The sequence below is a fragment of the Megalops cyprinoides genome, chromosome 21 (assembly GCF_013368585.1).
Source record: "Megalops cyprinoides isolate fMegCyp1 chromosome 21, fMegCyp1.pri, whole genome shotgun sequence".
NCBI lineage: Eukaryota > Metazoa > Chordata > Actinopteri > Elopiformes > Megalopidae > Megalops > Megalops cyprinoides.
In genome coordinates this window covers 18,655,080-18,681,449 of record NC_050603.1, presented here as the reverse complement: position 1 = coordinate 18,681,449, position 26,370 = coordinate 18,655,080, and the positions used below count along the sequence as shown (strand labels likewise).

Here is a 26,370-nt window from a genome sequence, read left to right as displayed (position 1 = left end):
GATTCAACATAAATGTAGCCATTTGCTTAAACAGCTTCTGCCATGCACAAAATGAGAGGCCATCAGAGCTACTTGTTGCTTTTACAGTGTATAAATTGTACATTAGAGTGCCTTTCACCAGCAGAGGGCAGTAGCCACTCTCTAAAACAAAGGGAGCTCAGCTTTCCTGTCTTAATATTCACTCTGAACTTCATCAGAGTTGCAGACATGCTATAGTATTCCTTTCAAGAGGGGAGTATGATCCATTTTAACATTTTTAACCATCCCCCCAAATACCAGGCCACAGGGATGCATGCAAATTTGATAGCGTGAGGATAGCAGGGAGGAGAGTTGTTGACATATGCTTTTATCCATACCAGCTTACATAGGTCTCAGTTCTTCTAAATGCTATCAATTTACATTTACATCTGTTTGCGGTATATTTTTTATACATTTGCTAAAGAGTACAACAGCAGTTCCTCACCTGTAAATTGAACCAGTATTGAACATTCTGGATGCAAACCCTGGTCCTTACCAATGTTGTCTGCCACCACCCCTTTTTTTGGAGGACATCCTTATTTAGTGTATAATGCCTACCAAATTACTAGAAATTAAACATTAGCACTATCACAAAAAATATGTATTGCGTTTCTGTCCTTCTCAGTCCGTTTACTTCCCCTTGCCCTAAACTCTTGCCTCCCCCTCCTCCTGTTTAATGTAATGCATTAGAGTTGCTAATTGGATTTTGACTGCTGCATATGGTACATTGCATTACATTACATTCATTTACCAGACCAGTACAGACAGGGATCGTGTCTGAGAGGAGCGGCCCCATGGGCATGGGACCATCAGTTGCCCCATGGTTGCAGAGCGCAGTGATCTTGGCGGAATATACGGTTTGAAGACCAGTCGTAGGTATGCTAATCCAGCTTGTATGGTTCATCACTTTAGCAGGACTTTAAGGGACCGTGAAATGGTAGTACTGGGATCAGTGTTTCAAGCTGGACCACTCATGCTATCTCAGGCTACCTCCTTCATCCACCGAAGTGTAAGCTTCACTGTATTCAGGTTTCCTGGCCATTGTTACATTGTGTGAAAGTGACAGACAGGGCTGGTTTTACTCTGTGTATGGGCAGGGTGTGTGGTGTCACGCTCAGAGCCACATTGTTTGAATACCAGATGGACATGTCCTCTCATATCCTTCAGGCAGATACTTCACCTCAGTTTCTCTGGTAAAATCCTCCCCGTATAAATGGGTTTTAGAATGTGTGCTATGCAAAGTGGAAAACATGGTAATCTGTCATGGGTAAAGATGTCTGCAAGCCAAGCCCATACAGTGCCAGTCAAAAGTCTGGACACACCTACTCCTAGAAGGGTGTGAAATAACACAGATTGAATTATGCAGTGACCAAAAAAGTGTTAAATCAAAACTATCTTATATTTTAGATTCTTCAAAGTAGCCAAAAAGTATTTTTTAAAACAAAATTTTTGGAAAGGAATTCATACATTTCCTTGTTGCACACCTTTTTCTCTGCCCCTCCTCTCCTGCCTCTCTGTTCTACATCCCTGCCATTCTTATCATCCACTAACCACTGTTTTCTGTTTGCTTCCTATTCCCTGCTCCGGGCTCCTGTCCGGAGCTGTAGCCCAAGCGTCTCATCTCGTTTTCCAGTCCTGCTACCTCGCTGCCCTGCCCATCAAAGCCAACTGCATTCCAAGACCCGGACATCCTAGGAGACATTCTTATAATCACTCTACTGTTAACTGCTATTGTTTGTCAATAACAAATGTACATTGCATAATTTTGTGTCTAACTATCTGCCCAGTGCCAGCCAGAAGCAGATGGGCCCCCCCATGAGCCCGGTTCTGCTCAAGGTTTCTTCCTGATAGGGAGTTTTTCCTTGCCACTGTTGCCTTAGGCTTGCTCTCAGGGGGTCTCAGGCCTGGGAACAATGTAAAGCTGCTTTGTGACAACTTGTGTTGTAAAAAGCGCTATACAAATAAAAATGAATTGAATTGAATTGAATACATCATCAACTTCACTTGTCTAAGAAACAAATTTCACACATTTAAGCATAGGTCTTTAGATCAAAATGTCTTTGAATGGATGTTTCCCATAATCTTAATCAGGTGTGTCCAAACTTTGACTGGTACTGTTCTAGTTCATCATCAACAGTGTGTGTGTGTGTGTTCTCAGTGATCTAGATGATCTGGACGTCTCACGTCACATGCTCTGCATGCTCTCAGCCCATCCAGGTTATGCAAGGATCCGTGGGTGAGCTTCAGTGAAGGTGCATCACCGAGAGCCGAGCTGCAGTTCCCCCACCTGCCGGTTCCACTGAGCGGAGAACATGCTATTACGGAACAGGAAGTGTCTTGGGGCGGCCGAGAGGCTATTTTCAGAGCGCCGTGGGACCCAGGCAATGCAGGTGGCCTGCAGAATCTGTCTGAGGATTTGTGCCAAGAACATAAGGGTGGAAAATGAGGACAAGTGAAGCATGCTCCCGGATCCGGCAACTCTCACTCTGCCAGGACTCATGGTAATACAACATATGTAACACTGGACTTTTAAGCAGCTACAGCGGTGGCTAGCAAATTCGCTGGCTATATCCCCAATTAAAACATCAAAATGTCAATCATCAATTTGCAATGGCTGATGGGATGCTAGTGTGCTGGAAGGTCATCCTCTGCAAGGATTTCTTGATTGTTGAAAGTATTGTGGCATAGTGGTAAGGAGCAAGGCTCCTAACCAAAAGGTTACAGGTTTGATTCCCTGTTTGGGCACTGCTGCTGTACCCGTGGGCAAGGTACTGAACCCAGAATTGCCTCAGTAAATATCTGGCTGTATAAATGGGTAAAGTCTAAAGTTGAGACCTATGTAAGCTGTTCTGGATAAGAACGTCTGCTAAATGACAATAATGTAACATTGTTAACTAAATATGCACTAGTATATACCTGGCATGTTAGATCATAAGTATCTGCGGTATAACAGGATTTGAAGCAGAGGCAGCAATCAAATAAGCAGATATAACAGGGAACAGGCATGCGTTTAGCTGGTGCAACCCAAGCCTGATTTCTTTTCCTATTATTTTTAGACAAACTGTCACAAAAGATGGACTCCAGCACAGATGAGAGGAGGGTGAGATCATGCCTTTTATTTCTGTGCAAAACTGGTTTTCCAAGCCCCTTGAGCACCTTGGGAGACGGCAGGGTGCTGGGGCAGGTCAGCGCAGTTTAACACCGGGGTCAGTTTGCTTGTCCTTCCCCCGAGCTGCAAACAAGACCCAGGCTCGTCAGAATGGTGTTGACTTGCAGGTGAGAAGGGCACCCTAGCCTGAAGGGTAAACACAGGGTCTGTTTCAGTGGAAGGGTTTGCACCAAGACGCGCACTCTTGGGATTGGTTACGGGGCTTTTGCCGTATCACTTGTGAAAGATTGTTTTTGTGGGTGCCGATGGTGTGCTCTCAGCCGTAACTTTGACCACACTCGGCCTGCCCTGCACCGGGAGGCCTGTCTAGTGTAAAGTGCCAGTTCACCTCCTCGTACGTCGCCGCTGTGCTTAGTGGCAGCACTTCACCAGAACTCTGGCTGGCCACTTGCCTCCTCTCTTCGTCAGATATTCTTCTGTGGTCAGTGGTGCTTTGTCTCCACGGCAACATGGGTGTGCCCTGCACCCTGGGCCAGGAGCCGTGAGCCGCCACGCCCATATGGGGCTGTGCAGAGCATTACCCAGCATTCCTGGTCAACAGAGACCTCTGAGAAGTGGTGGCCCTGGTCAACCAGCGACAAAAAGGTCACCTTGGCATGGGTCTTTCCAGCGGTCGGCTTCTCTTTGTGAAAAATTGTGAACCGCAATAACTACTTGTGGGGAGGCGTCAGTTTGCTTTGTGCGCTGTGTCTATGGGTGACTTGTGCTATGACTCACTGTCACTAACAGACAGTGAGTCAGTCGGCGGTGAGCGCGTCAAACAGTTCTGCTGATTCATCAAGCTTCCAAAAGCTGCAGACGGACCCTGCCTTCCTGTCAAACCTGCTCTCTAGTGTACAAGTTTTCCAATCCATCATAAAGATAAAATATCAGTGTGCAAATCAAGTGCGCTTTTCATAAGAAGGATAATGCAGGAGTCTCTTAGCTGTTGCCTGGGAAGGGGGATCATCTGGTCAGGCCTCAGGGCACATGACCAGGTGGGCCTGATTGGTCACATAAGATGAGCTTTATCTTCACCTTCTGCATCCAAAACCCCAGCCAGCCAGGCTCAGCTTGGTTCTCATAGGGCACGGTCAGCGTTTCCAAAACGACTCCTTCCATTCAGATCCGTTCCATCTCCACGGCCAGTCATCTGCCTCAGCATGCGCCTGTAGCAATTTGCATATCTATGACCGAAAGCTGATGTAAGCCATTTCCCATTGGCTGAAATGGAAATCAGATTTTTACAGTCACACTTCACTGAGTTAAATATCCAAAAGATTTTGTGCACATTAATATGTTCCATACATGCCAATAAGGGAGAGAGCTCAGGTTTCCCAGGGCATGCATACATAAATATGCATTTGGTGCATTTTATGGTAGCCTAGTAATTCTCTCTGGATAAGAGCACATTAAAAAATAAAGATTTTCTTCCCCCACAAAATTGCAAGTCTCAATAAAGCACAGTACAAACATACACAACAATTTCACGGATGTGTTTTTTTCTGAAAATCTGAATTTTATGCTTGGAGGTACCTCCACAGTTGGCTTTTGAAAACTTCACTTGCTCCAGCAGTCTTTGTTTTTGCGAGAGCTCCGTGTTAAAGCGTGGTAAAGCTCGCTACTTTCAAAGCCGGCCCCCCTCTTTGAATCAAAGAAAATAGGCAGAGTGCGTTTCCCCGCCGAGCCTCGATGCCGTCATAAAGACACCAGCCGCACAAAAACCCCCTCAAAAAAGTAAACTCGTTATGGGGAAGGAACGCAGTAGCAATTCAACAGCGCATACCCCTGCTTTGGCTAAACGGCTAGCGGGGACACACCTTTAAAGAGATAAAAATGCAACGCTCTTATAGATAAAAGCCAATAACAGATTCTTACTATAGCCAGAGGTGACAGATTGAATCCCATTTACCCATCCCTAAATCCAAACAATTACTCAGTTGCCTAATGAGAACTTGACACATTCAGGTAAACCATTGATAAAAAAAAAAGAATCAAACATATTTAAGTATTTTTTTTTTATTTCACTTACATGAAAGTACATTTTCCCCCCTCCAAATAACAATTATGTTTGGGGTTTTTCGTATGAAAATTCCAAAGACATGAAAGCTAGCCAGCCCAACAGCGATCTCCATGTCCGCCTCAAACTCCTCTCAGCCACATGCATTTAGGTAAGTATCAAAATAGGAAACAAGGATTAAAAGGAAAATAATAATAAAAAACAAATAACAACCCTAACAAGGAAATAGTAGTAACTAGATAAGCACATGGGATTTTTTTTACTGTTCTGCTCAATATACAATATTAAAAGTTCCAAGCAATATCAAGTGCTTGTTCTGATCATAGGTATTCTACACCTCATAATTGTGTTACATAGAAATAAAAATGACTTTGCGGGTAACCAAAGATGAGATTATTAACTTGAGCAGATGGCAGTAAATGGAACACTTCCTCCTTACCTGCCCATCTTTTACAGATTTAGTGCTCAACAGTCATTTGGTTTACTTTTGAAGGTCCTCCTGCCCATTGGCTAGTTACAGACACCCCCCCCCTTCACCCCCAATCACATTTTCACGTTGGCTTCATGATGTGAACCACAGATGTATAAAAACAACAACGATGAACACTAGATGATTCACGCATGGATAAGGAATAAATATAATCAACTAACTAAACCCATCCCCCCAACCCCTATTCTGCAAAACCCATTTTGATTTTTAGGAAAATGACAACTAACACACCCCAGCCTATGTACCCTGTTGTACCCCCCCCCATCCCATCCCATCCCATCTCATCCCATCCCATCCCATCCTCCTCCCCCTCCCCTCCCTCTATGTACACTAAAAACGAGTGCCGGAGGCTGGTGAAAGACGTGAAGAATAGAGGGACAGATGAGGTGGTCTCGGTGTTGACGGTGAGCTGGGATGATTGACAGGTAGCCGGGAGCATGGAGGCGGGGCTCAGTTCTCTCGGCCCTCCTCGGCGTCGTCGCCGTCTCCCTGGTTGTCTGAGGTCCATAGCTGAAATGGAAAAAAAAACGCCACAGAGAGGGACGTATTAGGGGGTGGCCATAAGTCTGTGCCTATAGGAAATCATCTTTTTTGCAATACCTATGCAAGACAGCCACTGATTTGGATGACACGTTATCATTTGTTGCAATTGTCCAGGATATGTGAAGTTACTATTTGGTAAAGCCCAAATCCAAAATCCAAACACATTATAGCTACACTGTGAGAGGAGAGGTACTGCCATGCAGTTGCCATTTGCTCTGGGCAGAGTGTCTACATTACTGAGTACTCACTGTCAAGTTGTCTCTTAGGAGCTGCATTATCAGCGTGCTGTCTTTGTACGAGTCTTCGTTCAGTGTGTCGAGCTCAGCGATTGCCTCATCAAAAGCCTGGAAAAACAGAATGAGGAAATGGAAGGAAATAAGAGCCGGCTCTTTTCCCTCTCCCCCACCCTGTGTGTGTGTGTGCGTGTGGGTGTGGGTGTGTGTTGTGTGTGTTGTGTGTGTTGTGTGTGTGTGTGTGTGTGTGTGTGTGTGTGTGTGTGTGTGTGTGTGGGTGTGGGTGTGGGTGTGGGTGTGGGTGTGGGTGTGGGTGTGGGTGTGGGTGTGTGTGTGTGGGTGTGTGGGTGTGTGGGTGTGGGTGTGGGTGTGTGGGTGTGTTGTGTGTGTGGGTGTGAGTGTGTTGTGTGTGTGGGTGTGGGTGTGGGTGTGGGTGTGAGTGTGTTGTGGGTGTGGGTGTGGGTGTGAGTGTGTTGTGTGTGTGGGTGTGAGTGTGTGTGTGGGTGTGTGAGTGTGTGTGTGGGTGTGTGTGTGTCCAGTCCGCACCGTCTTGGCGAGCTTGCAGGCCTGCTCGGGCGAGTTGAGGATCTCGTAGAAGAACACGGAGAAGTTGAGGGCCAGGCCCAGGCGGATGGGGTGCGTGGGCTGCATGTCGTTCTTGCTGATGTCCACGGCGGCCTGGTAGGCCTCCTGCGAGTTGGTGATGATGGCTGCAGACAGACAGGAGGGGAGGGAGGTTACAGCGCCATCTCAGGCCACACCCTGCTAGTCAAGCACATCTCACTGGGACGAAATGCCAACTTTCAGAGATGGATGGACTTTGTCGCCATTGGTGTCATGACCACGAAGAAGAGAGACCAGTTCATTTTCCAGTGATCTGCCAGAAACAGCAGAGGTCCTATATTTCTGCATGATGTACTTCAAACACTAAACGATTCAACCGAACCAGTCAGTAACTCATCCAAGTACATTTCACACCCTGGCTGAGTCACTCATGGTGAAGGCCATCAATGAGAGGGCTCCATTGTGCTGTGTAACAGAGTTTTTAAGGAGACAGCTGGACCTCAATCAGTCAGAGATCTGGGATCCTGAAAGTGCGGCCAGCGCTGACGAGAGCGAGCCGTCCAGCCAGCCATGCTGGCGTCGCCGCGGCGATAGTGCAAACGGCATGCCAACAGTAGTGGGTCGCCGAGTTTTTCTGTGGTAAGGTGGCTGGGAAATCCAGACCACTTGCATTATGGGGGATTTGATGAGCGATGTGCTGAGGAACAAGGCCCCTGGATTACAACCCTCCCGAAGAACCACTACATGCACAACATTTGGAGCACATGGAAGCCTGCAGCAGACCACACTGCTGACGTCATCAGCTCGAGCGGACACCGGATTGGAAACTACTGACAAAGAGAAAATTCTCTGATGGCGACAAACTTGATGGGATTCGCAGTGAGGTGGATTTAGGGATTCCAAGTACAGATGAGAGCTTTTCACAGAAAAGGGGAAAAACCAGTATTACGGAAGGGGGTGGGGCAGGCTATACTGATGACACAATGCCTATCAAACAATAAACTGTGAGGTCATCTGAGGCCACACGACTACAGCATTCAGCTTTTATCAAAGATATGCTTCAGACACTGCGCACATAAGCCCATTCACCACAGGAGTGTCAGTTTGTACAGTATTCTGCCAAAAGGAGGTGAGCCCCCCTCAGCCACGCCCTCCATTCTCCTCTGTTAGTTGATCTATGCCTGAGGTAAAATCTTGCTTTCTCTCTCGCTTCCTCCCACAGGAGAACACCGTGATACGGCAGCACTCCACTCCTCAACACACTGAGAATCACGGCCTGGTTCACTACACTGCCCTGTCCGTCTCAACACAACTCTAATCAGTGACTGCAACTGACACAATGCATTTCTTACAGTGCTTTTTTTACATTTGAATAATCGAAGGATGGAGCGTGCTTTCCAGAAGGGGCCAGAAAACCGCGGGCCAATTGGGGAAGAGCTGGAAAACGATCCCCTGACCCCAGGAAAAGGTGGGCAGGAGGCTACTGGGAAGGAGTGGGAAAGGAAACCGACAGTGGAACAGAGGAGCACAAAGGCTAGCAAATGAAATGCACGAAGGCATATTCATCCGCGCCTCCTGCTTTCGTGCAAAGGGAACTAGCGGGTTAATAATCAACCTTCACACAGTGTTTTTGTGAGAGCAAGATTTATTGCCAAGGAAAAATGACTCTGAAAGGAACCCTAGAGAGACATTAAACAGATACATTCATCCATTTCGCTCATGGCAGAGAGAGGAAGAAAGGGACAGGAGTGAGAAGTAGCAGTGGACCTGATGTATGGCCAAACACAAACACTCACTCCACTGCCTCTTCCCTCCCTCTCTCCCTCTCCCCCCCCCTCTCTCTCCCCCTCTCTCTCTCTCTCTCCCTCTCCCCCACACACACACACACACACACACACACACACACACACACACACAGTGTGTTCATTGCAGAAGTAGAGGAAAGGGACTTGACTTACAAGACAACTTTAACAACTGGGGGATTTTTTTTTTTTTTTACTAAGGTTTTTTACTAAGCTTAGTAAACATGTATCATTACAAACAGGTCAAGTTTCTGGGTTCACAACAAGAAAAAACAGAATGTCGCTCTGGCCCACTTAAGGACAGCAGTGAGGCGCGTTCCGGGCGGACGAGTAACGGACACACTGCTGAAATGCGGAAGGCTCAGATCCCAGCTAGGGGATGTCACTACCGCCCTTGAACAAGCCACTCGGCCCCATTTTCTTCAGTGAACACATGCGTTAAGGAAGTCGCTCTGGATAAGGCAAGCCATTTTCAAAGAATAATCACAGCATTTTCAACATCACAATAACCTCTCTGAAACCCCGACTGAGTGACTGCTCAAGGATTTTGTCTGGACAGCCCTTACAATCACTACAACAAACAGCTGAATATAGGAATGGACATTTGGCAAGCTGTGGCCTCAGTTACCACATCTTAAACATTTGTATCAAACACTTAGAAAGAACTGGGTTCCTAAACATCACATCTGGCAAAACCTGTCAAATAATAATTATATGCTTCCTCCTACTGGTCTTTACTGATAAATTCAGCTACCCAGTTATCAAACTAGGAATATAGCTGATAATGTAATATTATCTACAGAATCTTACAACACGTGTATACTCACGAACCTTGGCAAACAGCTGACATTAACTTTTCACACGTAAAATGGAGTGCATAGGCATCGATGGCAAAGTGCACAGTGTAGACTGCTGCTACTCTGTTCTTCTTGCCTATTCTCTGTCCCTTGCAGTGGACATTAAGCAACAGCATGTCTACAGCTGAATTCAAGTCATGACCAGGGGTGACCCTCTGCAAGTCAATAAGAAAACAAAGAAACCAAACCAAACCTGCAGTCACACCACCTCAGCTATGACCTGTCACCACCTGAATAACAACTGAACTGGCCTTCAAAAGGCCCGTGTCTAAGCTCATTGGTGATAAACTGCCTTGACATTGGACATCTGTGCCAATAAAGATGCATGTATTTTCCAGAGTTAATGTAAACATGCTTTTTTCTGACGCTTCTCGTAAAGCTTTCCCATCTCATTCATTCACACACTCCCTCTGGAGGGCATGCGGGTAGAGACTTGTCGCGCCGGTTCCCGCCGAACGCGTTTCACTCACTTAGCGCCTGGGAAAATGTCCTGCCGAAAAGGGCACGGGGAGCCAGCCACCCCCGCCCCCACGCGAAACTCCCCCTGGGACGGCCTTCATTCGGGCCCGCCCTCGTTTGGCGTGTTGGGGCTCGCTCGCCCTCCGCCCCGGTTGGCCCGCGTTCACGTGGGAGACAACGTCCAACCCGTTTGGCCACCCTTCCCTCTCCCCTCCCATTTCGCGACGATACTAAAGCGTCTCCCCTCCGCTCGCTTTAGGCTGTCACTCAAACCTGTTGGTGTGTGAGAAGGCCCAATGGAGCCAGGAGAGGGACTGAACAGTGTAATGGCAGGGGTCAGGACTTTACACACAGAAACACAGACACTGAAAGCTTGTGCTACACTGTAAGGCTCTGGGTAACACTGAACATAAGAACATAAGAACATATGACGAGAACAGATGATGAGAACAGGCCATTCGGCCCAACTAAGCTCGCCATTTCTTAATTAAAGTGTATCCAAAACTGCATCAAGTCTAGACTTGAACACAGCAAGGGTCTCTGCCTCAACTACATGACCTGGCAACCTATTCCATGTATTGATAACTCTTTGTGTAAAATAATATTTCCTTATATCAGTGCGGAACTTACTCTTAACTAGTTTCCATTTATGTTCTCTTGTTTTACAGACTGAACTCACCCTAAAGAATCTATTATAGTTAACCTTATTGATTCCTTTTTATAAATTAAAATACCTCAATTAAATCACCCCTAAGAACAATTACAGAGTCTCTCCATCACAATAGTTAGGCCTATCTTCCACGAAATGATTGCTAAATAGTAGTCAAATTTCACTCAATCTATACTTCTTTTGGATTACCTCCCATAGAATGATGCCTGAACATTAGTAAATTAAACTGAATTTATTCAGTACTCTCTCTGGATTATTCCCTTATTTACTTTATCTTTAAAACATAGCTTTTTTGCTCTCCAGTAAGAGAGCAGAACAGTCATGCAGTAATTTCACAGAATTACTGCATGACTGTTCTTCTGACTGGGCTGCAGACCACAAGTATGTTTAAATGTATACAGTGAAATTTAGAATTAAGGACTGGGGACACTGGAGGCAATTTTATACAGAGCCATAAACACAGTATCACAAGGCACCATCAATCTGCTCATTCGTGACACGGTCACATCACCAAACGTGCTCTTTCACGACACAGTCACCAAATCTTGTCCTTCATCACAGGTTGTGTCACCGCTAAAAGCCTCAATCACGGCCCAGCTCTGGTCGGTGCCGGTTCACACATCCTGTACTTTCACTACAGGCGCCTGTAAAGCTGGTTTTTCCTCAAGCCTCCAATTCTTCCTGCACAAATACTGCGACAAATGCTTCTGCAGTGGCCCCAGAAAACCCCTGTGCAGCCTGTGCGGTGCCTTCGCCGGCGCTGCTTAACGCCCGTCATAAGAATTTACAGCTTTCTGTCACGGTGATGAAAGGGCGTGCTAACAAGGCAGAAGTGCGTGTGAGAGTGAGGCAGCCTTCATTAGCGCGGTAGCCGTGCCGCTCGGCGCCGGAGCGAGCCGAGGCGGTAAACAGGAGGCGGCGTGCGCTGTGTGCAGTCCGCCCCATAAATTATGCACCATGCGTCTGCCGCAACGGGGCAGACGCAGCGGGGGGACACGGATTCTGGATTAATAAGCCCGGTGCATGGTGCACATCAGGGGCTTCCGCCCGCGAGAAGGGGAGGGGGGCGTCGGAACCTCCCGAACCTTCCAAGGTCGAGCGCGCGCCCTTGCCGTTTCCTGAGGGCGGAAGGCTACGGAACGAGAAGTGGGAGGAGGGCAAGAGGCTACTTTTAATGATACAATCAGGGGATGAAACTGCATACTCCTGTGCGTGTCCTTCAGCAAAACCAGTGACTTGGAACAACGGCAATCCGAGCCACAATGCAAGAGTTGGAACGTGTCAATAATTTGGAGAATCAAATGATAAATCGTTCTATAATACAAGCGATAATCCATCATCACAACCACAATCCACATACCATCAAGTCCTGTTTAAGCTTATTTATGCAAATGCCCAGATCTCAGAACTAAAACCGCAACAGTGTGTGCAAATATAGCCAGATCAGCAAATTCAGTGAATATTGACTAAAATGGGACATGAGACTTTTAACCATTAGTAAGATACAAATTGTCAAAACACTGCATGGTACAAACAGAACATATTAATACTTGTCTGAATGGCTATCCAAAGGCATGATGGTTTATCACTGATCTAAGGCAAGGCTAATTCCAGTTTTCAGAAACTCAGAACACAAAACAGCTACTGGTTCACCTTGTCCATGCCGTCTCGTAAGGATCTCTATGTATAAGCTTACTGTTGTGAATCTTTCTCAGTACTTAACTACCAACTATTTAACTAACCATAATAAAGCAGGGCTGTGTCCTTCACTGTAATTCATTTTAACAGCAGCTAGCCCATTCAGACTGTAATGGGAATTGTTATATACACTATTGGCTGAAACACTATCATTAGTTCTGTACAAAACCACTAAACAGTGATTTATATAAACATGTCACAACATGAAGCCTGGAAAATCAGGCGCGCACAAGCAGGAAAGCTCCATAGGTCTGTGTGTACTTCTCCGTCCGCTCCTCCCACCTCTCACTCATGCCAGCCCACACATCAGACCGAGACCGGTGTCGCAGGTCTTCTCCACTTACGCGTTTTGTCGTCTCCCACGGCGACCTCGGCCAAGTAGCGGTAGTAATCGCCCTTCATCTTCAAGTAGAACACTTTGCTCTCGGCGGGAGTGGCGTTGGGGATGAGGTAATTCTGCAGGAGATCCTGCGAGGAAAATGAAGACGACAAAACGTTAGAGGTGCGCACAGTGTCCCACTTATGTAAGTCACCAAGTCAAAGTGCAGACACACAGAGTGTATTCTGTGCATTGTGGGCTGACCAAAGCCTAACCCCTGGGTTTGAGGTCAGGAGATCAGTAATACAAGGCACAGATGAAAGCTCAAGCACCTGTTGTACTGGATGCATTCAGATGCTGATGTCCCCACACCACCCCCTGAAATGACCCATATGATGTACCATCCTGGTTGCCTCGTCGTCTAAGCTGCGTTTCATTCTCTGCTGTAGTTGGAAGGACAGACTACAGCAAAAGAACCCCTCACTGAGCAACAAAGATGACCTCCTGCTGACCCAGAAGTCGAACGGGCAAAGTGTATTCAATACAGTGCATTTTTATGGCAGTGTTGACATAAAAATAGTTGAGGGATTCCCCACAAAGCCTGAAGTCAACTGAGGAAAAACTGGAAAATGACTTCCCAAGCCCAAGAAAAGACTGCAAAATAACAACGAACCGAGTGGCTGGAGGAATAGACAGACTGTATTTTTTTCAAAAGATATCTTATATTATATTTACTTCAGTTCTTCAATGTTACTGACAGCCCGCAGCATGTCAACAAGTAGAAGACGTGGTATGTAATTTACAATCCTTTCAATGACCCCTCCACTTTTCCAAGGCTAAGAGGCAGTGTGACCTTTAAAAGCATTGCACTGTGAAACGGCCTTGTTTCCCGCGGGGAAAACACATCGAGGCTGCATAACAAACAGCCCTCCGAAAGGGCTCCAGGGGCTGATAGCACGCACCGGGGGGCCTGCAGCGCCTCACTGCCAGATACGACTGAACCCGAATCTACAGCCATCACGCGTCCCTGACTCTGTAAACATCATCACAGACGCAATACAGAAGTTAAAAGACTTAAGGGACCGACGGCTCCAAATGGACGGAGCATATGTTGTCAGGATTCCATCTCGGCAGAAGACTGACGGCTGTAATCCGATATGCAGAGTCACACACCAAATGCACTGTGGCTGACATTACAATACGCAGCGGCCCTGAAGTTCTAAGCTATCCCGTGGAAGAGCCTGTACTGACATAACATCCAGCAGGAAAAGCAGTCAGTGAACCCCTGCGTCTAAGTCCTTCCATTCATTTAGAACCTGTACCACCTTTAGACAGTTTTCCAGCAGGGTTCTTTGTTTTTCCCACAGCGGCTCTATGTGAAAGGCCTCCTGTAATTTTGATTTATGGATATCCATAAATTCTGAGAGCTTCAGCTTCCTCAATTCAAATTGTCGGGAGAAGCGAAGATTCAGTGTGCTGAGAGCGTATTTGCATGTGCCGTTACTGTGATGTAAACAGCCAATGCAGAGTTAGCCACTTGTTTCAGTTGTTTGTGTCAACCAGCTACAAAACATACTTGGTTAGCTAATTTTTAGCACTGTTCTTTGCATCATCTTCCTTTTGTAACTAAGCTGTACAAACAGCATAGCCAACAGTGCCTCTGTGTTTTCTAGGGAACAAGGCTATGGCATCTCATATTCCTGACTGTATTGCCCATTCATTTCTCACCAATAAGCAAAAACAAGTGTCTGGTTTCTGCTTCCCCCTGAGGTTGGAGACTTTCAATGTTAGTTCACTTACTTGAAAGCTCCTGCCAGCAAAAATCTCACCAGTAGAACATAAAACTGAATTTCACTCTTGTGCTAACGGTGGCAACACCAACGGTCACATGATCAGCCTCACTGTCATCCTGTGGATTATGGACAGCCCAATGAGCACGTCTGTACTGCAGAGCGTAACATTTCCTCTGTAGAGTCCGCTGTGTACTCTACTCTGCGTGGCAAATACAGTAATTCCTATGACCGTCAGTCGTAAAAACATCCATGGGCAGAATGGGATCAAACAGCCTGCTGTCACTGCTGAGATGCAATGCTTTTCTCCCCTAGCTGGAGCTACTGAGCTTAGCAACCGCGGGGCTCCTCAGGGAAGGGCCGGTGTGCACCGCGCCTGTACAGAACAGCAGGGCAGGAACGCTCCGGGCCCGGAGAGAGGAGAGGGCCTGCAATCCCAGCCCGTGTCCCCTGCGGGTCCTGGAGGTCGCCGGCCCAGCACGCCAGGCTCAGCCGCTGTCATTAGAGGATTACGACCCGAGGATTCACTTAAACCAGCTTACGCACACCGTCACGCAAAGGGACACATCTCCGAGTGGTCAGCTGAGAACCGGTTCTGCTGAAAGGCAAAAACTCCAGGCAGGGGTCGGCCTGGCCTCCTTCACCTGTGTTTCATGCTGTGTTTTCTTCCTCCTTGCCTCTCTCAAGGGAAGCAAGAGTGGGAGTTGACCCATCTACGGGGAGACACCCTCCATGGTTACTGTTGCTATGTTGGAAAACCAGTGTCAGACAAGGGAATGGGGAAAAGATGACATAGAGGCAGCTTTTACAGTGGTTTTTCTGCTTTTTTTTCTAAATTTCTCTGTGTAATTCTACAGTTTTCAAGAAATATATGAAGCAAAATATTTTCCTGATCCACATAAAGCACATAATGTGCATGTCTGACTCAGTTTGCTAGCTGCTGTTCTGTGCTACCTTGATGACTAAAAATGACTGGAATGCCACAAATGCAAGATATCCCTTTATATTAAGCGCTACACTGCTTCAAAGCCAGGTTGACTGACGATGTCATTACAGCTAAGTCTACTGTCAGCAAATGCATCTAGGTGAAGGATCCTTTCCATGGTCTTTGTGCCTTACCACCTAGTGGTCCACCCAAATGACATTCTCTGGAGTCCTTCCACCTGAAGCCACTTGGCTATGTGATGACCGCTGACAATCCAGTCTACGGTACATCACATGAAATCAGAAATGACCACTACCAAAGCAGCCATACAGCAGTAATGTTGCGGTCAACAAAGGAACACTGAATTATGAGCATAGCTGATCTCCCCAGGTCTGCCAGAAAGTTAACTGAGAGGCTCTTTAATGACTTGAGACCACAGGACCCTAACTGGGGGTCTTGGGGATGGGGCCCAACTGTGAGTGACCCCATAATCACTTTGGGACTCAGCGGTAGCCTCACACAACACCTGCGGTCAGGGCCGTAGCGCTATCCCTCACTTCACTGGCTAGGAGAGCAGACCCTCTCCCAACAGCCAATTACCTACATTTCAAATGGCCGTCGCTTCTCCATTTTGAGCATGTAGCTGTCAATCTTCCTCTCAAAAGGGAGGAAAATCTAACAGCAGCGTAGCAGGAGAGACAGTCATGCAATGGTGCCATCTGTCCGCACACAGATAATCAATGAAACAGCTGTGGCTTCACATCCTCTGGCTGAGTGGTGCGGATGATTGGAGCTGCGGGTGGGGGAGGCAGAGTGGTCACTGAGAATCCATCAGCCATCAAAGCTAATTAACCGCCTCCATTTTAACCCCACTGTTGCGGGAGCTGGGTGTCTGTACGAGGAGGGCAATTTTACAGTCTCGATTTCTTGAAAAGTTGGGTCTCAAAATACACAGTGATTGCTTTCTTCAATAAAAGACAGACAGACACACACACACACAGACAACACACACACACACACTCACACACAGGCAAATAATGGCTCAGTGGGCACTGGCTACCCAGCTTGCAAACATTAACACAAAGACTGACTTTGCAGCATTGCAGCTTTTCCTTGTTTGCAATTTAACCAGTCACCAGAGAAATTCTCAGATCAACCAAAACATTATTTTATAGCAAGTACAACACATGTCTGAATGAGACACACATTTTACACATTCAAAACATCTTTTGCAATGTGTACAAATTCACATGCCAGAAGAGCATGTGAACCCCTATGAGAAGCTCTCAAATGCTTTACAAAATGCATTTTCAAACTGGTGATGTGACTAAACGGCATTTTGCACCTAAGCAATACATTAAGCATTTAAATGATTTGCATTTAACCGAGGCAAGCTCCACTTTGAAGTGGGCCCAGCTTCCTACTTAAATCTGAAATGAATTATGCAATGAGCTGTCATCCGTTTATACGGAGTCCGTGGCACTTTAAGAGCTGGACGGTGGAGAAAATAAAGCTCTCTGACAGACGGCCATTGTTTGGTCTGGGATCTCCAGACACACTTGGCAGCAAATGTAGCGCGGGGCTTTTCCTCGCAGACAGGGGTTCCCAGGCGCATATCCGGGCGCAAGACCGCATAAATCGCACGATCGTAAACCAAGTGCCGTCTGCCTAAAGCAAGTAATCAATGCAACAGAAGACGGCAGTGAGTGAGGCAGCCGTTTCTCACCAGCACGTCCTTGCAGATGTCCTTCAGCTCCAGCTCGATGGTCTCCCTGTACTCCTTGGCCATCTGCTGCTTCTTGTCGTTGCCCTCGGTCTTCTGCTCGATGCTGGACACCACCCGCCAGGAGGAGCGGCGGGCGCCCACCACGTTCTTGTAGGCCACCGACAGCAGGTTGCGCTCCTCGTTGGAGAGCTCCTCGCCCAGCTCCGTCACCTTCTTCATGGAGGCCGCCATGTCGTCGTAGCGCTCCGCCTGCTCGGCCAGCTTGGCCTTCTGCACCAGCATGGCCCTGAGCTCCACGTCACCCTTCTCCATGGCGGTTCAGGACTGGGGAGCGGGGAGGAGAGACGGGAGCGGACATTAGCGTGGCAAACCTCTCAATCAGAGATGGACACACAGTACATTACATTACATGACATTATTGGCACTTAGCAGACGCTCTTATCCAGAGCGACTTACATCGGTTACAGGCTTCTACAATGTTATCCGTCTATACAGCCGGATATTTACTGAGGCAATCAGAAAAATCGATTCGCAGACAGCATACTTCAACGAGGTCACAACCCCTTGCCTATGATGTGCTTCGCCACACAATTAAGGATAGTGCGGAAGACAACTGCAAATACAGAGAAACAAAGCTTCAGTGAAAGGCACTAGTCAGAGGGAAGCCGAGGTTGCAACAAAAGCGTCACTCTAAGCCCCACACTAGTGTCAAATTTCCACTGCAACACTAGGACCAGGCCGGCTCACTCGCTTAACGTTTCCGCTGGTGCTCCATTATCTTTTCTTGCCGTGCTGACCTGTGTCAGCTCAGAACGCTAGCATCATTAGCGCTGGCCTACTTACAAGCGAGCTGCGGACATAACTACGCTCCTTCTATTAGCGTTGGCATTAACAACTGTGGAGACACACACAGAGGAGCACATTATGAAAGGTTCTTGCACTCTTTTTAATCCTTAAACTTTTAATGCGATACATTTCCATGTGGAGCTTCATCAGGTTGGCCTAATCGTCCACTAACATCAATGCACATGGAGTGAAAAGTTGTAGCCCAAGTTTATTCAAGGGGCAAAAAGTATGCGTGTGCCTTTTTATGTCATGCTGGCTCTCCACACTGTATGTAATTATTACACTGATGTGTTTTACAAAGTTCAGGAAGTTCATAGGTTCGTAAGTTGCAACAGCCATAAAGGAAATCATGGCAAACAACCAGAGGTAGACATGAGAAAGATGTCTAGTTTTTTTGTGGAAGACCCTGAGCCTGAGATTGCAGAAGACACCCAGCCACTTGCATTGATTTGGGCATTCAGCATGACATCTTAGCGCTATACCTCTAGTTGCAGGCCATGCAATGGAAAAGCATCCACCTCTGGTTCAAACTCATGCTAGCCCTGCTCTAGGGCTACAGTGGAAAAGGGTTGTAATGAGCCGGCCTGGTTCCAGCTCTACAGTGGAAAAGGGGAATAGGGGGCTACACGGCATGTCTGAAACCACTGCCACTCCAAAACCATCTCTGTGTGAATTATAGCCTCAAAGCCAAATAAGGATTTGCATCATTTGTCCTGCACCCGTATAATATTGAAACTGAAAGTGTGCACAGCGGCATGTGAATGATCACAAAGACATGCGCACAGAACCCTACAGTGTTACTGTATTGTGCAACAGCTCCTTCCTGGACGATTCAAACAAGTGAGTTCATACAACAAAGGCAAAACAATGCTGGGAAGGGAGTATCGCAGGATGATCTCATATTCAAATGACCGGCCAGTACAAACACCTCAATGCATTCAAAGCTTTATAAAGGCTCTTTATGAAGGCATGGGGGAAAGATTTCCCTAACACATCTGCTGACCGGATACCAGGCCTTCAAATCCAAGCCATTCTCACCTGTTACAACAAAGACAGTATGTGTTTATATGCCAGCATGTTCATATAAAATTCAGTATAACAGGACTACAGCCATGATAGAGTTTGCGTCACAAATGTAAAACTGTGCATGGTATACGTCTGTGCGATAGAGTAAAAACAGCAACCAGGCAAACAAAGTGAGCAGTTGCCAGGATTCGCATGAAAGATAGCCATCACCACTAGTTTGACTGTTTTATACACATGTCCGAAACCTGACACCAACAGGCTGGATTAAGGTGAGCATGAAGCACAAACGAGACCTGGATGGCTAACTTATTTCTTCCCTCCTATTTGAATAATAGAAAAAATTTCTCTGGGGGAAAATTCCACCACTAATCGTACAACAGACAGTAGACTACTGACAAATAGAACCACCATGTTCTTGTTCCTAAAAGATGCATTTATGGAGATTTAAGAATGTGAACTGACATTCCTTTAAGGACCCACACAACTCACCCCTTTAACAGCACAGCAAAACAAAAATATAAAGTATTTACCGCTGTTTAAGTTTTGAACAGATGTTAAAAGGCTTTGGCTTAGTGCAAATTCTACTTATGCTTGCAAGGGGAAGTCAACACACAAAAGGGAATGGTGTAAATGAACACACAGTGTCTGATATATTCTACAAGATGGGACAGTTGTGCTCATGAAGATCCACCTCAGGCTAAAACACTGTCTTGTGTGCACTGCCAAAAGGAACTCACTTTGGGAGCAAACTGTGTTTAGACATTAGCTTCTTTGAGAGATATCTACCTTTCAGATGAGACGATTATTAAAGAATAATGTATGACATATGATCAACAGCTTAAACTGTTGTTATCAATGAATAATAACGATGACAATTATTAACATTATTATTAGACTGATCACGACAGCTAGATACCACAAATTGGCTGCACATTCAGCCAATGACAGCTACTTGCTACACAGTGTCTGTGTACTGACACAAAGCCTTTTATCAAGACGAATAGCCAGGCCTGCCTCAAACAGGACAAACGTCACTTGGTTTTCTTCCAAAACATCTTTTACTCCCAGGTCAGGATTCATTTCAGTGTGAACCGGGAATAAAACCACAAGCACTCTCTTAGGTCCCAAAAAAGCCAATGCAAATGCTGCCATGGCCCTATAAACAGTCACATCGCCTCATACCAGCGAGCAAATTAATGTGCTGGACACACTTAGTCACCATCCGCTTGGTTGTTAATGCAAATATGGTGTGACTATGGCAACTTGGTGTTTTGTAACCAGTCGAGTGCAACATAATAATTCAAGGGCATTCTTTATGCATTTTCTCATGAGTTACAAAAACTCAAAGCTAATCCTGTTGCAGAATTCATAGTTTTTTTTTTTTTTATCAGAGTACAGGGGTGTGAAGTCCCAACAGTGAAGCAATCAAAATGAGTACAAAAGGAACTTACTGCTGGATTCATGAAACAGAACCAAGACGTCTTAAAACACACACACACACAAAAAAATCACAATAGTACTCAACAAATCAGACCAACGTGTTTTGCTTTTATTAGATTTTGCTTGATTACAATGTAGTTCCGACGCGAATTCTCACCGTATACAGTCAGAAAAGCTGCACACTAATAACCAAAGGCAGCGTTCAAAGAGCACGTATACCCCCCAACAAATCAATAACCCTTCCTCTTCTTACATTACGCAGACAGGCCCAGTGGCCCTGTCACCTTGGGTGATCCCACGGATCCACGACGCGGAACCGATCACTCTAATTTTCCATTTCCGTCAACGACACGGACCAGTTTCAAAACGAGACTTGGATGTGCACTGACACCTCGCTTCACACAATCTAAAACTGTTAGTGTCATTTCGGACAGTGCTTGTTAGTGTACGCTGTATGCCATTCATACAAGGCGTGAAACATATGGTGTCTTATGTTCATTTAAGAAATTCTTGCTACCAAAAGCAAGAAGAAATGTGTTGCAAAGGACATAAACTAGTGACTTGCAACACATACACCAATATATTCACAGGTAATGCATAACAGTAACTTTATTGTAAACATTGTGTTATATACCATTCTAACATGAGCTGACGCAATGAATGACCGTTATTTGTAATATGGCCAGCTGTTTGTAGCCAGCCACCCAGCTAACGTTACCTACATTTGGAAAATACAGGGTAGCTGGTTGCCACCATGTGGGGAAATGCGGTGTAATCCCCGGTCACCACACCCAATCCCATTAGCTAGCAAGCTACCTGTTGGAGTACAGTAACGCTAGCCACGCAAATACACAGCTAGCTGCTTGAAGATTATCATACAGGGTTACGTATTCTTGTATTCCGTGCGTTTGCTAGCTATCAGAATCGAGTCGACTGGACGGGGATGATCCGGGAATTTACTATCTAGCAGTTCATTGTCTTAAAACCAAGGGAAGCTAACTGCTAGCTACCAGCTGCCAGCATCCTCGTGACCTGCTTTCTCCAGACGCGACGGAGCGGACAACGAAAACCCGACTGTGTTATCGCCTGCTATCAAGCTAGCTAATGCTTGCTAGTTAAATACAGAAAACACCTAAAAGTCTACGACCATCTAGTATCACTAGTAAAACTGTTTTCGCAGACTCAGCTAGTTAGCTACATTCGACGTTTGCTCTCAAACAGCATGACAATCTCCACCGCCTGGTGTCTAAACTAACATGACGTTAGCTATCACGTACACTTCATGACAAACGTTAGCTACCAAGACAGGTCAGACTAGATATCCGGACTAGTTTGTTGGTTTAAAAATATAGGCTGATCGGACCCTCCCCATCCCCTTCACTGTTCACATTCTGTCGCTAGGTTACCGGCAGATAGCTAGTTTGTCTAGCTGCCTTGTATGGTAGTTGGACAGCTATGTTACAATATATTTGTAGCTAAGTTAGCTTGATTGCAAATAAGGCTATTAAACTAACAGGCTAGAATGCCCTCGGTCGCACCATTTCGTTAGTTAGCTATCCCAATACCAATATGATCGCACAACACTCAAGTGTTAGTGCAGAAAAGTACCCAATGTTTGCTAGAATGTAAGGTGATGGAGCGATTCTTGTGTCTTTAGTTTGCCTCCGCCGACCTCGGATCGCAAGAAAGTTATACTCATTAGTTAATAAAACCATTCACATTAAATTGTAAAAAAAAAAAAAAAAAGTCTCAACATAACGCTAAAACGTGAAGCTAAACGCAAAATACGTGACAATATAGATACAAAACGCACCGGACGCTCCCATATAAGGATAAGTGACCGGATAGCTAGTTGAGACAAAAAGTAATTCATGCACCTGAAAGGTAAGGTTACGTGTGGAAACACCAAGATTTTCTTCATTGATCAATGAGGAGAATCATTCAGCCCCTTGGCTGGCTGCAAACGCGTTAACACAAAGCCTGGAAGTCACACTGGCTAGCTACTGTAAGCGTTTGCTAGCTAGTCTACACTGCTATTGCATCAACCTTTTAGCTACAAAAGAAAGATACCATCTTTTGACCAAATTCAAGAAGAATGACAAAGAAACGTCAGTCGTGTCGCTATTTTAACTCACATATTTTTGCTAGTCGTAATTTCCCATTAGATTGCTACCGCTTACCTGATTACGCGAAAAAATAATGTTCTTGCTCCAACAGCACAGCTGATTCTCACTCTCTCTGCGATCAACGGGGTTTCCCTCCCATCCAGATCCCCAGTAGTAGTAGGGACAAGGCTCTGGGACAGGGTTGGGAGCAGTGACGTCAAGGGTTTCCAAGGTAACCCATGATTGACGTATACCGTGATTGCTCGAAAAAAGACCTGAGGCACCCCCCCCAACACCCGCCCTTTTTCTCGAACGCCACCCGCCTCTCATTCAATACACTGGTCTTTGAAAACGTCGGGACTCTTTTAAATTTTCTTTTTGCATATGACCTCCCTCAAGTCAATTTACAATGTAAGCAGCAATACATATAATGACAAAAAAATCAGGAATAAACCTTCGTTGTAAAAGACCCACATGCAATTTCAGACAAATTATAACGACAATATTTATTAGGTTACTGGAAAGATGGGTTGACACCTATAGGCCTATGTTACTGTAGAAGATAAAAGAGACAGTGAATTGAAGGCTTTGGATGAGGTGTGAGTACATTAGATGGAAAATCAGAAAAGAAAATTCATAAGTGTTGTGTAAACAGCTTTGTCTCTTGGGGAGGACAAAACACAAGAGACATTGCAGTAGCACGGTTACGTTTACCACTGATACGGGTCAGAAAGGCCTGAGTTTTTCCCATATACGCAGACATTGTGTCTGGTGTTGTGTCTGTGATGGACAGGGGTCCAAGCAGCCGAAAACCTCCTCGGGACCACCATCTACGATAGTTCAATGTTGACAGGCAGTACATTCTTTAAGAATTACTTCATAAGAATGTCTGAGCATTGTAAGTGGAAGGTTACAGTGCCATGCTATACCTTCCTGTGCCTAAAACAAATTCTGGAATGTGCCAATTTTGAAAACCCAAGAGCAGAGATTTTTATTTGGTCTAATATGCACCGTAATAAAAATTACTTTGAGTTATTTTGAGTTTTATTACTGTGCATCCGTGTACAATTAATGCAGGAGTAACGAGACGCAACAGCTGCTTATGCATGTAATATTCCATTTTCTTTTAATAATCACGCTTCTTTTCCCTTGGCTCCGGGGAGAATTAAGAGTGAGGTTCTTTCATTTGCCATGCAGTCTTATCTTTTCAGCAGCTCATACTCCAATTCTTGGGAAATGAGATGAGTGGTCACGCTTGCTACATCAGATAGATATTTGTTTAACTTTCTTTCCATCAAACAGCAGATGTCCAAAAATAGACATGTTACCGACCGAACGCAGCAGGAGGGAAACGTCTGAGCTGATGTTGCCTTATTGTTGTGCTGAAATTCTTTCTCAGGAATGCGCCATGGAGTGGAATCGAGGCAAGAATCATTGTTGTGTCTCGGAGACCCACATTCCTGGCGTTTTTTTTTAATTCCAATGCCGACCATTAATGTGTGTTATCAGTGCAGTTGAGGACAAGCTGGTGGGTTATGTAATTTCCCGAAAGGGGAGGGCCATGAAGGGGGAAGATGTCTGTGCCTCAAAAAACCCTGCATATGTTATAACCCCACATGAAAATAAGTGTGTGGCGGTAGCTGTAAAAGTAGGTCTGAAGACTTCAACGGGAGGGACAGACTGCGATTGTAAAACGCGTGTCACTTCGTAAAAAAAGCAAGCGGCTACAGCGGCTTCCTCCACGTTCTGTGTCACAGGTGGTGAATCACAACCGCGAAGTTGTTTTTCCTCTCCGTCTTCCTTCCACAGCGACCCCCCTTACTTCCTTCCTCCGGCCCGTTCAGTTCAAATGCTTGCTAATTGTAGTAACTGTACGCAGATGAAACAACAGATGCGCGTATATACAGACCTCTCACTTCTTTGGCAGGGAAAACAAATATCCTGCGACGAGATCTTTCTGGCGGCATCCCATCATCTCACAAATTTTAAACCCCAGACATTACAATCTAGCATGATTATCATTGCAGACCGGGTGTTTATGTTTTAAACTGAACTCTTTATTAGTTTTTTTTTTCTGAGAACGGACGGATGACTTTTTGCACATATTGCATTATCCACAGACGAAGGATAAAAGGTCTAATTATGAGTCAATTAACACGTGTCTTCTCTGTCTGTACAGTGCATGCCAAAGGACGTGTCTAGCTGTTGAGTACTTAGTCTTCGTAAGTAATTAGTTACTTGTGCTGACCTGTATTTCTTTCCCTAATCAATTAAATTAATGAAGAGACATTATAATTGTATTCAGCGCCATATTTTTATGAAATAATAAAATTGCTCCTCTTGTGTCTCTTGGAAGCATTCCAGGGAAGTTCGCATTCAAGTCATTATTCCATTTTCTGTGGGTTCATATAGCTCAATTACACACATAAGAGCGTCAGAACTGGGGGCTGGAACTCAGGTTTCATAAGACACCGAGGAACCACATTTAAAGCGATGATGAGAGTCTTGCAAGCAAACTGGGGCACATGGCACATGGAGCTTGTCTGATAAAAGCCCTATTTCTGTTCACTTTCTGCCCATTTCTCTGGGGGAAGGCGATCTATTTTTACAATGTCACACATTTTCCCTTCAGACCACAATTTTAAGCCGGTAACCTATTTCAGAAAGGCTTGCCGGTACCAGTGGCGTAATGTGAGACTGATATGTCGTTAACAGCGCTGATGCAAGTGTAATATCGACAGAGGTCAAAATCCCGGGGAATTCATTTTTCACAGCTCTAGAAAAGGGTACGGGCAGGAGGCAAACATTTCCTTTTACTGTTATTCTTAATGTAGGGCAGGTTTGTGGCTGACAGCCATGCATAAACTGGCTCCAATGACTGGAGATGCTCTGACAGCTGAAAGTGATGAGGAAAAAGCTGTACTGATCCCCCTCCGCATCCTTTTGGAAAATGCTTTTAATGCAGTTAAAAGTAATAATGATTATTTGTTGCATTTATATTGCATTTTTATGGACTTTTCAGAATGCTATACAAGGGGGTGGGGGTGACTCACCTCAACCACTGTTTATTTTTAGCACCCGTCTGGGAGATGCCCGGCAGCCACTCTTGCACCAGAACACTCACTACATACTACCTGAGGTGGCAAAAGATTTATTTAGCAAATTGACCCAGGGGGCAGTTAGATAGACAAATGGAAAGAGCTGCATTCACAACCTGATCAGGAGACTGGGAAACTCTCCTCTCTTTGTAATGAGTGCTGTGGGATCTTTGATGACCACGCTGAGTCAGGTACTCTGTACAACGCTTCATGTGAAAGACTGCGTCCCTTCAGCGCTGAATGGGGGCATTGGCTCAATTGTATCCACATTGTTTGCCACCGGAGCTGAGGATTGATCTTGTGTATACCTGCTATTTGTTTCCAAATTCACTTAAAATTTTGAATGCTTCAGCTTTGCCCTTCACTGGCAGCCCCCTGAGACCCACCACACAAAGCACTAAATGTTTTCCCTCAGTGTTCAGCCTCTGGTGGGAGGGGTGTGCTTGTGCATAGGGGTGTGTTGTTATAGATGTATCTTTTCTTCTCAGTAGAGAAACAGGGTAGGCAGGGAATAGCCTGGTCAAGCAACTAATGACCAACGGCTCAAATTCCATTCTGAACAATGACGTCATCACCTCTGTCTGCTTGTGTTC

At 45.7% G+C, this 26,370-nt stretch overlaps 1 protein-coding gene across 1 annotated transcript; it reads right to left on the bottom strand.

Moving 5' to 3' along the window:
* Nucleotides 1-5,217: 5,217 nt before the first annotated feature.
* On the bottom strand, nucleotides 5,218-22,845 carry LOC118796480 (14-3-3 protein beta/alpha-1-like). Its single transcript, XM_036555366.1, has 6 exons — nucleotides 22,755-22,845; nucleotides 17,263-17,586; nucleotides 12,847-12,970; nucleotides 6,999-7,162; nucleotides 6,468-6,563; nucleotides 5,218-6,186 (listed from the first exon to the last, which is right to left on the bottom strand). The coding sequence occupies exons 2-6, from the start codon at nucleotides 17,572-17,574 to the stop codon at nucleotides 6,127-6,129; spliced, it is 756 nt and encodes a 251-aa protein (XP_036411259.1). The 5' UTR covers nucleotides 17,575-17,586; nucleotides 22,755-22,845; the 3' UTR covers nucleotides 5,218-6,126.
* Nucleotides 22,846-26,370: the final 3,525 nt, after the last annotated feature.

Excerpts from the sequence above, each read along its gene's own strand:
- LOC118796480 (XM_036555366.1), bottom strand. The coding sequence starts at position 17,574 with ATGGAGAAGGGTGACGTGGAGCTCAGGGCCATGCTGGTGCAGAAGGCC. Across the intron at positions 12,971-17,262 it reads ACATCTGCAAGGACGTGCTG|GATCTCCTGCAGAATTACCT; the intron begins GTGAGAAACGGC and ends TTTTCCTCGCAG. Across the intron at positions 6,187-6,467 it reads TCCTAAGAGACAACTTGACA|CTATGGACCTCAGACAACCA; the intron begins GTGAGTACTCAG and ends TTTCCATTTCAG.